Source organism: Centrocercus urophasianus, unplaced genomic scaffold, assembly GCF_019232065.1.
Source record: "Centrocercus urophasianus isolate 14NV4802_14NV808 unplaced genomic scaffold, USGS_Curo_1.0 seq_20, whole genome shotgun sequence".
Lineage (NCBI taxonomy): Eukaryota > Metazoa > Chordata > Aves > Galliformes > Phasianidae > Centrocercus > Centrocercus urophasianus.
Window position 1 is genome coordinate 12,470,300 of NW_024884756.1, and position 16,060 is coordinate 12,486,359.

Here is a 16,060-nt window from a genome sequence, read left to right on the forward strand (position 1 = left end):
AAAAAAAAAAAAAAAAAAAAAAAAAGACCAGGAACTACAAGTAAATAGCAGCTGAGCAACAGATGAGGCACTAAGTGAAATCTGTTAGCAACTGCTAACAGCTTTGCTATTTTCTGTTGTTAAATTTAAAAAAAAAAAAAAATGAAAAGGGAAAAAAAGAAGCAAAAACCCAATGCAGAAGCAATTCCAATATGTTCAAAAATCTCAGCTACAAAAGACTAAAGGCCCTTCTTATACTACAGATAAATACTTGGGTTCGTCTTAGTATCTTGATATGCTTTGCTACTGATTAAAGGCAGAAAAAGCCCAACTCACAGGGATATATCATCAAGATAAAACTTCCTATAGATGTAAACATGACCATAGCATAATACAAATCCTCTGTCACAGACAAGTGGGATGTTTCTAGCAGCTACATCAGACTCCAGTTCTCTTTCCCATCTGACTCCTAGCCATTCTGCAGACAGTACAGTGTGCCTTCATTAGCACTGAGCTTTCTGGTGAAAGCTCAAACATTTTCGTTGCTTTTCTGGCCAGGGAGCTTTCACCACAGATGATCCTCCCTGACTTACCTCAACCCAATTCTGCAAGCAGAGAAGAAATAGCTCTGAACAAAGCAGCCCAGAAAAAAATGAGAAATATGAACATATCAGTGTGGTTCTCAGCATGATCAAATGACTGCAGTCATTAGAACAGACTAAAAGTTCATGGTATTGCACTGTCCCAGGTAGATAAATCCTTGTCACACCTCTGCCACCAGCTTTATGAGCCCATTTTCTCCTGGCAGCCCAGCAGGGGCTGCACTCCCTATCCCTCACTTTGGAGAAGTGTCCCACTCATGGAACCACAAAACAACTACCACTGCATCTGCGGCAGGCACGCCACAGATTTCCTTCTCCACCCAGCTTTCTGCTCCCTTATGGTGTTTACACTTCCAGTGCTTCCTATGGCAGGCTTCCTTTCCAATTTAAACTCAGCATGTCAAAAACTGAGCTTCTATCTGTTTCTAAATCCTTCTTTCTACTTTTCTCTTAAAACCACCAAGAATTAGTAGTCACCTTGCCTGCTGCAGAAGCTCACAACTTTGTCATACACAGCTCCTCTTTTTTCCTTCCGCAGATGTTCTACCAATAAAACATGCCAGTTTCATCTCCACTGTGTCATAAAAAAGTCTGGCTGTTTCTTTCCATCCGTGCTGCTAAAATACTTGATCATTTAAGCCTTCTTACTGCAAAGTCTCATCTCTAGTCCTCCTGACAGTCTCCTCACTCTTCACAGCAGTGCAAAACTCTAGTGTCAAAAATACCTCTTGAATCTAGCATTTATTCAGTGTTCAAGCCTTTCACTGATTTTTTTTCCCATTCTTTCCTTTAAAAAAGTGTTCAAATTCACTGTTTTTGTTTTTCACAACACCAGCAGCAGTTTTTCCCTGAAAAAATACCAGTCTGGTTTTGTTCTTCTTGAGCTCATGTGGTCCCTCCGATTCTTTTGCAAAGCCATGCTGTTTGCCTTTGTTCCATCTTTTACAGGTCATTTCCCTTCTTTCAATTTGACATGGCTGGGGGTCCCCTAGGTCTCCCATTTTCTCATGAAGGAAATTTGTTTTGAAAAACAATTTTGTAAATTCTGGATGAAACACTCACAAGGCCAAAGAACCTCCAAAAGCATGCTAGCCAAGCTGTTTGCTCTTACAAAGCTCTTAGAAGCTCTTCTATAACACCTTCCCACCATCTCTGTGACTCTGTACAGATTTTCAGTGGTGTGGGACAGAAATTCGCATTTGTGTTGCCATACACATAAATAAATATTAACAACCATCACTGTTGGCTGGGAAGACAAATGGAATAAAAAACACGCGTATGAAAGGAACAGATGTGTAAAGATTGTGTACAACCAGAATGTGAAATACAATCTGAAAAAGTGAATCACTGAGAATGGTAACCTATTGTTCTCAGCTTTGCATATTGATTGTTATCGAATTTTTTGTCAACTGCAGTCACTTGCCTTGGATTCTGATGTCATCCCCTGCTCTTTCTGGGTCAAGCATTATGCTTCCAAAAGATAGACCTTGCACTTCAAATTTAATCAATTCTCCTAGCAATACACGAACCAGAAGACTTCTGTTTTTGTCAGACCTCTCCTCTTCTCACAGTCCCATCCACTCCAAACAGTTAAAATGAATGGAAACAGACATAAAGCTGTACATATACAAAAAGAGCTGCTGAAGTCACTCTCCTAATTATTCAGTGTTTTGACTGCAGTTCCATGTTAAGCCCCATTTCTTTAAGCAGTATGAACACAAATGCACGTGCAATGCACAGGTGTATGTGCCTCTCCAGCATTACTAAAGAGCCCCATTTGAATGCAGACTGTACCTTCATCTTACTTACATTAACAACTGCTGAAATCATACAAGTTTGGCACATAACGATGCCTGTATATTTTTGAAAATATCTCCTCAATTTATGGATTCCTTTTGATGACATATGGAAGCAAGACAGCTAAAAGTTTTCATGTCAGTATAGCACAAACCATTCAGCTCCAGAGACATATCAACAGAGAGTTGCAATGTGAGCTTACATAGCAGTGTCCTAATGAACATCACTGCAGACTGAATGATGCCACACAACAATTTCTTAATTACAAGTTAAATACATCTTTACTTATGCAACAGTTGCAGCTTCTGTGTTCACCTGGCTTGTCTAAAATAGAGCATGATAGGAAATATCAGTTCTAGAGTCAGCTGGGATGGAAAAGACCTTTAAGATCATCGAGCCCAATCATCAGCCCAGTGTCCTAAAGCTAACAGTATTTTTGTCAGAGGTAACCACATGATCATATAGTCAAATAACCTCTTAATATAGGAGACAATTAAATTTCATTCATATGTATATTAACTGTAAATATCACTTAAATTAAACGCTTTTCTACTCAACAGACTGAACAGGTACCAGAGGCAGCGGTGACAGCAAGCAGAGTGACTATATCACCAAAGTCTACAGCAGCAATAAGGAAATGTTGAGATGAGTTTTGTCTAGTCTCTGATCAGAGACATGAAACCAGTCAAAAGCCAAAACTGTTTGGAGGAAATCCAAACAATTGTGTGCCAAAAAGGGAGGATAACAATCTCTGGGCCACTGCAGACAATGGTTGAAGCTGTGAAGTAAAGATTTTATCATAGCTAGTAGTTTCCAGTAGCAGCAAATGTCACATGTGTTTATTGTAGCACAAGCAATTCTGCTCTCTCCCAATGCCTGTGAAGAAAGCAGACAAGCAAGGGAAGAGGAGGCAAATGTCTGAATATGGGAGTGGGTCACATGTGACTCAGAAATATTCCCCACAAAACCTACGCCCCACACACATGCTTGTTTTAAGCCTGAAACCTTGATTTTTTTTTTTCTGGCATATGGGAATGAATTTCAAAGGCACAAAAAGACATTTTGTCTGCCAAATGTCTTCTGCCTCAGCCACAAGTTTGGTGTAAAAGTATAAACTGCTTTCTTTTTAAATAACATAAACATTATTTTGAGTCCAAATGAAATAATTTTTCCACTACTTTATGAGAGCACCATTTGTTTCACATGTCATAATGAGCACGGCTGGCTGTTTTGCTTTTTAAAATGACATACCTCAACATGACACCAAAGCCTTTCTTCTTTTTCTTTTCTGGATCTTCATTTTCTTCTTTCCTTTTCTTCTCTTTGATTTTAGTTTTGCCCTTTTCTTTTTTCTTCTCTTTCTCTCTATTTTTTTTGTCTTTTTTCACTTTGGTTTCAACATCTTCTATTTCAGGGTTCCCTGGAGGGACAGATTCCATGTTCTGAGCTTCTTGACCAGAGTGAGAGCTCTTATCAGAGAAACCATCTGCAGAAGAAAGAAATAATGGGGATAAGTAAGGGGCCACCAAAATGCAAACACATGAAATATAGCACAGGTGTCTAGAAGGTGCTCAAATGACTCACAAAACATACTTATTTAATTGAATAACGTAAAAAGCAGACTAAACGTATCTAGTGAATTCAAGCAAAGTTCTACTGTAAATTAAATACAGAATTATTATAGTGACTTGTTATTGAGTATTAATCCTGACAAGAAAACCTGACGTGGTAAAACAGTACACTGCTTGAAATCTGGCTTATCCACCAGCTCAAGAAAACTGATATGCCAAGTTGCAAACATTTCATCCTGTTCTTGCTTCAACTAGAGACTGTAGTAATTGAATAAAACCAACACAGTAAAAATATGATCTCATTCACCCCTTGGAATCTTCCCACTTTAATATAGCTGAAGAAGAAATAGACAAACTGTTCTGCCTGATTGAAGAAGACCTGTGTTGTTTCTGTTTGGGGGCTCAGGATCCAAGCACAGTTTTATGGTTCGTGATGAAGGAGACATTATTTCCAAAATGGGGTCTTTAAGAGCATGGTGACAGAATGAATGAGCAGCAGGGTGCTATCAACACACTGCCTTGCCTATACCAGGCAATGAATTTCCTAGTTGAAGGGGAATTGTAGACAGCTCCGTAAAATAAGCAAGATAATTTTTAGTGTAATCTGAAGAAGGCAGCTGCTTCTTAAAGTTGAAAAACATAATTATTTAAGGATTGAGTTCTAATTCTAATTCCTCCACCGCACCCCTGCCCCAGAGGAGATCAGTGAAGACTTTACACTAAACCTAGTCAAGGTTGTATGGGGCACTACAAATACAGCTCTCATTCAGCAAGACATAAGCAGCTTTTTAAATTTGATCAAATTCAATTTGACTAAATCACTTGCTTATGTATTGTACTAAGTTAGCCCTCAGCAATACTAAATGAAGGTGGTTCCCTGAAACAGCACCATTGGCAACATACCCTCCTCTACATCCTCTGGTCCATCGTAAGACTTGTCAATGGCCGCTCGGAAACTCTCATTACACCCCCGACCACGGACAACATGGGGCCTGGGTCTGTGAAAAGGGAGTTCATTCTTCCTAACTTCAGCTACAGCAGTCTGAAGACTCTCAAGAGAACTGGACTTCTTCAATCCCAGGGTAGGACCAAAATCCTTGCCAGAAGCATCTGGAAAATAGTTAAGTTTTTACACATAAAACCACACAGTGAAATTAAAATTATTAAATGGGTATATTTAATTGTGTACTTTATTAGTTGAGGCCTTTGAAACAGTATGCAATTAATGTAATTTGTTCTAAAAATAACATTAAGTTAAAGCTAGTTCTGAAGAGATCCTCATTCAGACTTGGAGGGAATGGCATGTGATTTATAGACCTAACAACAGTGATGGGCAATAGCAAGCTCTCTTTGTTACTTTCAAGTCTGCACCAATGCTAAGGATGGGGTTATTTCCTCATCCTGAGAAACAGACCTTGCCTTGCAAAATGCCTTGTCTTTGAGAGTACAAAATACTTTAGATTTCAAATTTTACACAGATACTAACACAAGCAATAGGACAATATAAGAACAGAAGACTTCCGCATGTATGTCCATATCCTGATGCACCTGAAGAGATTTGAAGATCACAAGAAAGAATGGTATGTTAATACTATGTGGTCAGTTTAGCAACCCTAGAGCACAGGTATTTCTGAACTAAGACATTGTGATGAGTGAGTTCCTAAATGGAAAACAGAGAATCATCAGTAGTGTCTACGTAAGGCAACTTATGCTTCCATTCCCTGCAGACTGAAACGTAGCTGAAAAAAGAAGAAAGAAAAAAGAGAAAACAAGTTTAAGGAAAGCCTGGTTTCTAGGTCACAGTGCAGCCTTCTTTTGTTCACTAATTGCCATTCTGGAGACTACCATTATTGCCAAATTAGCGAGAGCTAAAATGGAGTTAGAACAGTGACTTGCATACAACACAGTGGTGCTTAAAATCACTACAAAAGCGTGCATCAGGAAGAGGCACTGTAGTGCCTATCTCAGCCTGAGAATGAGCAAAAACAGACAAGAGAAGCGTAATCACTGTAAAAAGCAGCAAAGTGAAAGCCACTCTGATCAGCAGAGGAAACACTTCCTTGTTTTTCAGGCAGAAAACAGCTCCGACGGGTGGCCTGCTGCTGCAGCCCTAGGCAGGTGCAGCCCTCAGCCTGGCTGGGCCTACACTGATGGCAGCCCCAGAGCCCCACCTTGAAGCCTGAGGACTGCTATCTGCTGTGGGATGGCGGCAGGCATCCACAGCACCTGCAAGGCCACAGCCCCACATCCAGAAGCACACAGTGCCGTGGCTGCGATGGGCAGCAGGGCCCGAGGATCTGTCAGCACCCACTGCCTCAGGAGATCTTGCAGCCAGTGCTTGTCTCAGGCTGCGGCAGCGCCCAGGTACCTGAAATGGCCGTGTCCAAAGCCAGCGCAAGGGTGTTTATTCACACATCCCAGGACAAGCAGTGCTATGTTAAATTAGAGTCCTCAGCTGCGTGCCTTGGTAAAAGTCTGGGGTTAAATGCCAGCTAGAGTCTGTCTCCTGCAGAGCAGAGCCAATTACTCAGACTAGAAGACTAGTGCAGCCAGTCAGAGAGAACAGGCCCTGTGTCACACACGACTCTTAGACAGCTGCATGGGACACTGAGCAGTTACTGGCAAAATGTGTTTCCTCCTGTGCAAACAGCCATTACTTTGCCATTTTGTCCTGTTGAGAAGGCCCGTTTAAGGAATATTAGCAGTAATTAGCAACAACTTCCTGGGTTTTTATATTTTTAAGAGAATAGTTACAGACTTACAGCAACTTCCATGTATTGTTATCAGTTTAGTATTAAAATTAGGAAAAATAATTAAATGGAGTACTCTTTGGTTGCAAAATTCAGAACAAAACTGTCTTGGGAAGTTGCATTTTTTCTTATGCCCCTAGAAGAAATAGAATTGTCTTATACACAATGAATTAGCCAAAATCATCATAAAATACCGAGCTACTTTAAAAGACAGAATAAAATGGCAAAGATTGACCATATTTCTCACTGGCAAAGAAAGCGAAATTTCATCTCTAACCTTCCTGTGTTCTACCATTTAAAAGGTGTCCTCATTTATTCAAAAGCTTACTGTGACCCCTTAGTAACAAATTACTATCAGGCATTTAGTTACCCTTTTCTAAAGCTGTAATTATTTAGTCTGAAATTTTGCTGGCAACAACTGCAAGTTTCTCACTTACTATCAAAATCTCCCCATAAAGAACCATCTGAATCCAGGTGAAGAATGACAGCGTTTTTTCTTATTGATGACAGTAGGACCAATGCAGTTTTATTAAGAAGGCGAACATTCAGTCAGAGTTTCCGCGGGCACATCCACTAGGGTTTTCAGAGAGAACTTTTTAATTTTCCTGGTCGGCTTTCATTCCCTTTTCCTTTCATTGTAAGGCTGAAGCAATTACATATTAGTGTGCAACTAAAGAGATGGGAGCTGAGTTGTTTCCATAAGCAGGCAGGGAAGTCCCCATGCTTTCACAGGCAGCATTTATTACTGGATGCAGTACTGAGAAATGCCAGAGACTCCATAACAAACAAGTACCAAACAGACCCTCCGATAGAGAAATTTCCCTGCCCTGTCCCTCTCTGGAGACCTTTTCTGTACATCTTTAAGACAGCTCTAAGCGTGAAAACATGAGTTTTACTCATTGGTAAAAAACAAAATACTGAAAAAAAACCTCACAAAACAACAGTGGAATCTCTTTAGAAGGTATTTGTAGATGGTGTGTGACTGAGATTTTGAATGCAAAAGTGTGAGCTAGGCAAGGAATAACTTAATTGCTCATTATGAGTAGAAATGTTTCTTTTTAAGCATTTTAAATTTTTGAGACCTCATTTTACTGTTTCCTACAGCATCATGATAAAAAACATCTACTTCATTACCAACGGTGCAATATTTTATGAATGCCTTCTGGACTTCAGAAAACAACAGCTGATGTTACTATCTGCCTGATAACTCCTGAAACCAAGCTGCTGATCCCAAGATTATAGTCATAAGCAATCATCTTTTAACTAAAAGGCAGTATTACATGTAGTTCCATTTTCTTTTCAACATCAACAGTTACCAAAGTTTTTCCTCTTCATGTAATATCATGTACTTTACATTCTGTCCTCTTATTACTATTACTGTTATTATTAGTTTCAGGTATTTCCAGACTTCTCTTTTTTCCCCACATATGCACATTCCATTCTCTTTCATAGTCCAGAAGGAAACATAGCAAAAGCAAGATGTAAGCCACAAAAATCAAAGCGAAACAAGAGTGTAGAGGGCAAGGCAAGCCACCTCGAAGGCGTGTTTGCAGAGAGAAATGGAAGAGGAGCCATAACCACATAAGTACTTATTCAGGCAGGGAAAAGCAGGGTTTCTGTTGCACAGAATCATATGATATAGCAATCAGGCTGACCAACGGAGCCCTGCGGCAAAACAGTCAAAATGAATCCCTGCTGTAGGGACACCATTGGTATGAGAACGAACGAACCAGCCCTGTTAACCAATGGAAATATGTCCAAAGACACAAAATACAAGAGACTGCCAGTAAGAACATCTAGCCCTAAATAAATTGGTGTGCAAAGTGAAAAACATGGTTTTCTGTTTTGATAAACATTAGACCAAGATAGGAAACAGAAACAACAGAAAACAGGTGGACAGACATCATTCTTTCCCACAGGGCTGCGACGTTATACAGTGACTAAAATTAGCTCACATTCATTTCTTTGTGAACCATTTTCTTTAATGGAGTTTCATTTATTTATGGCAGTATACACAACAGCAAAGGATTTTTTCCCTCTCACACTTCTACATACAAGTATTTCCTCAATTGTCAACTGATTCAATGCAGAAAATGATATAGGAAGGAGGAATTTGAAAGTCATTACATCATTTAGTTCATGATTTTCAAATAAGGAGCTTTAAGAGAGTATTTCTGAAGAATAACCTCAGACCATACGGTATCCTTGTCTTCAACACTATTCAAGTATCATAGAAAAATATTATGAAGGGTTGAAAAAAGCAAGAGAAAATCACTATCTTGCTCTCATATATTAAAGACAACATGTACCGTTTTGCTCACTTTATACCCCAAACTGAGCATTTCAAATTAGAAGCAGGAATGCTGAACACCGAACTGCCTCACTTCTGGCAGAAATATCTAAGAAAGAGAAATCAAAGCATGGGAAAATTTAACAAGTTCCTCTGATTAAAAAGAGCCAGCTACAGGCTTCAGATTTACAGATATTTCAATCTATTTTACTACCTATAATGATTGCAACTTAGCTCAGATTTGCACAAACTGCAATTTCAACTATGAATAATGGTGGTTCACAATTTGGAGCCCTGAATGTATGCTGAGCTTTAGGCAGCTGTAGAGAACATGCTTGGAATAAGGCAGTCATTAGGCAAGAGACGAAAATGCATGACTACTGTCATCATAGCAAGGTGTGCTGGTGTTGCTGATTTCTACGGTCTTATCACTAAGAAACACTGACAGTGCAAAGAAACACGTTAATATTTCAGAAATCATATGTACAGCATAAAGTATTGCTAAAGTACGAAAAAGTCACACCATGCAGAAGTATTCTGAGAGAAATGGCATACATGGTAAAGCCAAATAAAACACAGCAAAGCCTGTCTTTGCAGAAAAGGTTGCTAAATGTTACCTGCTGAAGTAGTTTATTTGATAGACCAGTTTAACATCTTGTATAACTTTCTGTTTCACAGGACAGTTCTACATTCATAGTTTTCCTAGGCATGGAAGGCCTCCTCCTCCAGCAGGCTACTGCCTTCTCCCTACCCATGCAAAAGGCAATACTCGCCCTCAGGATAGGCCTGAGTATAAATTAAGCTTCCTGACCTACAAAATAGGAGCTTTCTCCTCAGGGATATTTATGTATATCAAATTGATTTTAGATATAGCTGTTACAACCTGCTGGGGGAAAGCAGGTACAGGAAAAGCAATGCAGACAGGAAAAAGTCCAGTTTTTAGAAAATACGATTCCCCTGTGATTTCAGGCACCTTGTAAATTGATCAGTCTGGAATTGCAAAGTAATAAAGATTCTAGTGCCTTGTGATTGCTTTACTCCTTCTTCCACACCCACCTTCTGATAAGGTCAAAGATTTCAATCCTGTTTTAAACAATTGGGAAATGTGACACTTTCTCAGATTAATTGATATAAATTACACTTCTCATAAGCTAAAACAACATTTTTGTTCCTGGGCCAAAGTTTAACATGAAGTGAGAGTCCCTGCACTACTATTCAAACAAAGTCATTTTTAATGGTATGAAGCTAACATCTAGAATGTTAAATTTGACCTCAGGGACAGAGGAGGAAACTTCATCAGTAGCTGAACAAGAGAAGGGAATCCAAGAGTTACCTTAAATTCATGGTTACAATCTATCAGCTTCAGTAACCCTAAGCCTATTTTGAAATAGCCTGCTGAATTATTATTCACTCTTAGTCATCCAGCCTGAAATCAGATTTTTAAAAGTAGGACTGATTTAAATCTGAAGTAACAAATTATAAGGAAGTAAAAAGTTCACATAGAGGTTATTTTTTGTTTTCTCCGCTAATTCAAAGCCTCTTTGTGCGTTATTTGCATGTGAATGCAGAAACAAATCCTCTTATATCAATCATTTTATTCACATTTATTTTCCTTTGGGGGGAAAAAAAAATGTGGTGGTACATCATTTTTGTCATCAAGTTTTGGCCTGGGCACATTTTTACAAACACTCACACAGGCTGCACGTTACAGACTGCTTTCAGCATCAGGCAGGGATTAATTTAGGCTGCTGCATCAACAAACAAGATTATTAACGAAAAAGAAAAGCCAAAGTGAGGCAATGCAGAAAAATACATTTCAATTAAACATATTTAACTTGCAATTAAAAAATAAATTACGCAAAGCACTTCTCTTATGTTTGTTTGCTTTGCCTTATCTGTGAACATTAAGAGTAGGAAATGAAATCAGATTTTAGCAAAATAACCTGGAAAGAACATTCCTTTTGCTACTGATAAAGGCATTTCTTTCGTACACCCATCTCCACACTGATCAATGAATCCCACATGCTTGAGATATTTATGAGATCTCTTTATTGCTAACCCCACCACCACGAAACTGCCCAACAGCCACTCTAATTTAAGATGCTCTAAATATTGTTGCCATGGGTGACACACGTACATGAAGTAAGGCAAAGCTCTGCTAATAAAAAGGCTTTCACAGCATTTCAGTCCTTGCTCTTAAGTGAAGTTAAAATTTATGGCTTTTAAAATACTGGATCTGAGAGAGGTCAGGTTAAATGGCTGCTAGTAATAAAAGGAATCAATATGCCACAGCATCTGAAGCAGCCAGCAAACTAAATAAACACTTCATCCAAATCCACTTGGCTCTGAATTAAAAGAACATAAAATACTGTATTTATTTTGTTTGCCCTCCACCAGTCCATGGTTTGCATCACTACATAGGCTAGAATTCTGCACAAAGCAACCAATAAACATATACTGGCCAAGTAGCAATTAAACTGCATGTCAAGGCTAGGAGCAATTAACTGGGCATTAACCTTATCAGGGAGCCACTTGTGGATTAGCCAGCTACAAACAAGCAAACATCTCCGTCTGGGAAGACTCTGAAATGTATTTACAAAAGCTTCCAAGGACTCAGACTTTCTGTCTCAGGCAAATAGAGGCTAAGCAAGCCATTCTCAGAGATAACCCCTTATTCAAAAACCCTGATCTATACCAGGATCACCTACTGTGGCGATCAGTGTGTCCTAATAGCATAGAAAATAATACAGTTTAGTTCTTAGTACACTTTAAAATAAAGCGGATCAAAAGAAATAGTGAACTTACATCTGCTACTCGTAGTCTATATTTGGTTTGGTTCATAGACTGATTTCTTCTCTTTACTATGAGTGGTGAGGTGCTGGAACAGGCTGCCCAGAACGGTTGTGGATGCCCCATCCCTGGAGGTGCTCAAGGCCAGGCTGGATGGGGCCCTGGGCAGCCTGGTCTGGTATTGAATGGGGAGGTTGGTGGCCCTGCATGTGGCAGGGGGTTGGAGATTCGTGATCCTTGAGGTCCCTTCCAACCCTGGCCATCCTGTGATTCTGTGATTTTTCCAAAGTTATGAAAACCTATTTTCTCCTGTTTATTATTATTTTTAAATAGAACCTGTGCAGGTTTAATTTTCAATTTAAGAAATTAATACACATTTTGAATTTGCCTGTGGACTACCTGCACAAAATGTACAAACATACCTGCAATCTGCCTATCTACACACACACACACACACACACACACACACACTAAGGGCCTTTCATGAAAACACACAGTGTTGAAATTGCTTTGTTTATGAACGTAAGAAATCTCATCTGGAAATGGTTTTAAAAAAGTTTGTGTGAAAATCCAGCTCTTCAACAGGAATATATAAAATGTTGCCAATCCTACCACTGACTAAGAGAAATGTTTCTGAGCTCTGGCTCAAACTCTCAGACACACAAAATTTGAAAGGCTTATGTAGGTTTCCCACAAGAGCTCTGAACAAAAGTTCCTTTTTATTTCCTAATAAGATTATTTGAATACTTCAAAGTTTGCTAACAGTGTTTTATTATAGCTTCCTAACAGCTGCACCCACAGTTGTGGTATTGAGAGCTTCACCTAACTTCATTGTACACACTTCACCTGCACCTATCATTTTCAAGCTGTCTTCTGTAATAAAACGTCTTTGTTTGGTCTCACTGCAGAGATAACCATTGCTTCCGGAAGGATACAAACCCAAAGAAGACACCTCCTGCAATATCTGAATAACTGAGTGGGAAACGTGCTGTTTTCCAGACAGGAGCATTCATTCATACTCCTCAGCCTATGCGTTCAAATTACATTCAACGTACGGTGCTAAAAGGAATTCAAGAGGGCAGAGGGTCATGTGTGCAGAGACAAAAATAAGTAAAATTAAAACTTCGGTATTAAGAACACTCATTTTGTTGCTCTTAAAACATGAGAAACGTTCTCAGGGCTTTCTTCCATGAAAGTGAATCTGTGGAGAAATCATATCCAAATCATGGAAAATTTGGCAAGAAATTTTCCTTGTAAACAGCTGCAGCCAAGGAGTTTGCTAAACTGTTCTGCAGTGTGCAAAGACACAGATTTGTACCCAAGGACATCTGGCAGTCTTCTGGGGGCTTAACAGACACAGCTCACAATTGGATTACAATCCCAGCCATCCTTAGAAATAAAGTCAGAACATCACTTCTGCTTCCTGGTTAACTCAGACACCTAGGCCATGCAATTTACTTCTGTACAACTCACGTTTGTCAGGAGATGTATGGTACTACTGTTCCCTCAGAACAGTCAGGTATGCACATCATGATGTGTCCTTTTAATAACAGAACATTATAAAGAACAAAACAAAAATTGGCAAGAACATGAATGAGGCATTAAATAATGTTAGTTTCTCAAATCTGTATTTTTTTGAAAACTCATTTAATTCTTAGGCATTCAGCAAATATGCACCCAGTCATAAGTAATGTCCTTGGAAAGGGGAACTTCCCCAGATTTCTAAGTCTTCTTTCCTCATCAGCCAGTTTTAGTATCCTAAAGTTGTTACTCTATTAATTACTGAATTACGTTCATTATTTTTGCAATACACCGTTTTGCATCACTATGATGTGCTTAAATAGAAAACTAGTAATGCAAATAAAACTGTCTGGAACAACTTAGAATATAATCTAACTGTAATGGCAAATAAATATTTTTTTTTTCCTCATATTCTTCTATCTGAACTTATTTGTATTTCTTCCCTGTCCACAAATAACAGTACTGCGTTCCCTTTTACTAGGCCAACACATGGAGAATTGATGAGAATTATGTCTTAAACATAATATAGTACTGAGCTGCAGAAAGGTGGGGTCAAATGAAACTGGAGGGTGACTAATTCTTCTCATTGACATTCCTCATCAATCAGCAGGAACGTGCCTAGAAAAGTTAGTAAAAAATACAATCCTAAGTTATGGCAAAAAAAAAAAAAAAAAAAAAAATCACATTTCCCAAGGTCCAACAGGGTGGTAAACAGCAATGGTATCATACGCCATAGTGGCACTGCAATCATGATCACTTGATATGAGTGAAGCACAATCAAATTGTGCTTCAATTTGATTTTTCAGAGAAAACAAAGATGGTTAGTCGTAGAAAAATAAAGGCTTCCTTTAAGTCAAGCCTGAATAGCACTGGGAAATGCATGATTCCGCCTAAGGACTCCATACACTCAGATAGCATGAGCCAGAGTCAAACTTCAAGTAGATTGGGATGTGCTTGAATAATCAGAGTCTAGATCAGCAATATCAGAAACTGACACAGTGCAGTGGATCAGCTATAGAACTAGGCCTTAACTTGATCTGCTTCAATTACCTGGCAGTTGGATCCATCAGAGACACTTCAAAATCTATTACACAGGAGGTGTTTTATGGGACTATGCAACGTTCAAACCCTTCAAAGCAAGTCACTACAGTGCAATTCCCTAAACAAACGCTGAATTACAGTCTATGCCTAGAATGGGATCCAATACAACTGATCCCAAATGCAACTTTTAGGAGTCTTAATCCAGAATCACAAGCTAAATGTGCTCACGTTAACAGGGACTGCACAACTGGAACAGGACATCTCATTTTCAACAAGCTGGTCCAATTCTAGGAACCAAAACCTTTGGGGAAAATCAACAGTTTTCCACTACGTGCCAGCCTAGGGCTGCTGGGTATCTGGCCTTTGACAGCTATCTGCCTCTGGCACCATACACCGGTATCACATATACTTGCCCACAAGAATCAGACAGCATTCACACATTTTGCACAAGTTATAGCACAAATGTCAGACGGTAGTAAGCTCAGCCAGAGTTAGATTCAAAGTAGTGATTTATAGGTTAAAAATAGCTCTTTGCTATTTTAGCAATCCACGGGGACATCTTTCTTTGCCCCTTAGTCCTGCTAAAGGAGTGAGAAGAAACAAGTGCGCTTATTTTCCTGTCAAATGGAACCTGTTTACTCTTTCAAAAGCTTATTTTTAAGCTTTTCAAAAGTTTATTCAAGGAATCAAAGGTGTAGAAAGAAGTAATAGCTTTAAAAGTACAAATAGTACAAAGGTGCCTCACCATAGATGATCGGTTATCTTGAAATACTACCTCATGCTTTAAACACATCAGCATGTGAACTCTCTGAGGCAAGAGCACTTGTTCAAACTGCAGCTCGCAGGAGTAGCGCGTTGCAGCATTTTCCCCAAGTTATTTCTTTCCTTATGTGTGTGTCTGTGCTGAGTGCAGTCCAGGTAAATGACTTCCACAGTTAATTTAATTTTATATTTTGACAAATTCTCACTGCATTTTTTTCTAGTTGCATGGTGTTGAAAAACAAACGCTTTAACAAATACTTAAGTATTTTTAAAGATTGTTTTCTAGAGAGTACATTGTTTTTTTTTTATTTTCTTAAGTAACGGTTTCCTTCTCTGCTGATGTTTTCTTTAGACAAGATTGACGGAATCATCCAAAATACACTGGATAACATTAATTTCTGTAATATTAACCTGCAGATCCTTAATAATAGCTTTGGCTTTGCTTGAAACTGACAGCTGATTTTAGTAGGACCTGACCTCTAGTGAAAACACCTTGATGGAGATGGAGTAATTACATTCATGTGCAAAGCAGGAGTTAACATTCATCATCAACCAACCAGACAAGAAATATGTGTACGAAGGAATGGTATTAGAGATACAGCACATAAACAAAAAAGATGAAAATATATTTTAGTTAACTGTTTTATGTTAATTTGAGAGTTAATAGGTATAAAAGTTTTCAAATTCCAATGTGATACTGCAGATGACATTGCCATTTAAGATCTTGAAATTTTTGTAACGATAATTGTCTTTCTTTCTAGTAATCCCATTTTTGACATTTATAATTAGCTCATTTAATAGTGAGAAGATAGTGCTTGGATCTCTCCTTGTCCTCAAAATCCAGATACTGCCCACAGTCACACAGCTTACTTGCACACGAAGGAAAGTATATTTAGCAACATATACACACAGCCATAGAACATAAAGCTGTAAAGCTTTACTCATTGCAGTAATGTT

The 16,060-nt window shown here is 38.8% G+C and overlaps 1 protein-coding gene across 1 annotated transcript in view; it reads right to left on the minus strand.

Annotated features, from left to right (window-relative positions):
- PARD3B (par-3 family cell polarity regulator beta) overlaps nucleotides 1-16,060 on the minus strand; it is a 354,547-nt gene that overhangs the window by 134,232 nt on the left and 204,255 nt on the right. Inside the window, exons 17-18 of the mRNA XM_042822376.1 lie at nucleotides 4,853-5,059; nucleotides 3,630-3,864 (exon numbers count right to left, since the gene is read on the minus strand). Coding sequence (XP_042678310.1) covers nucleotides 3,630-3,864; nucleotides 4,853-5,059 — 442 coding nt within the window. The remainder of the gene's footprint in view (nucleotides 1-3,629; nucleotides 3,865-4,852; nucleotides 5,060-16,060) is intronic.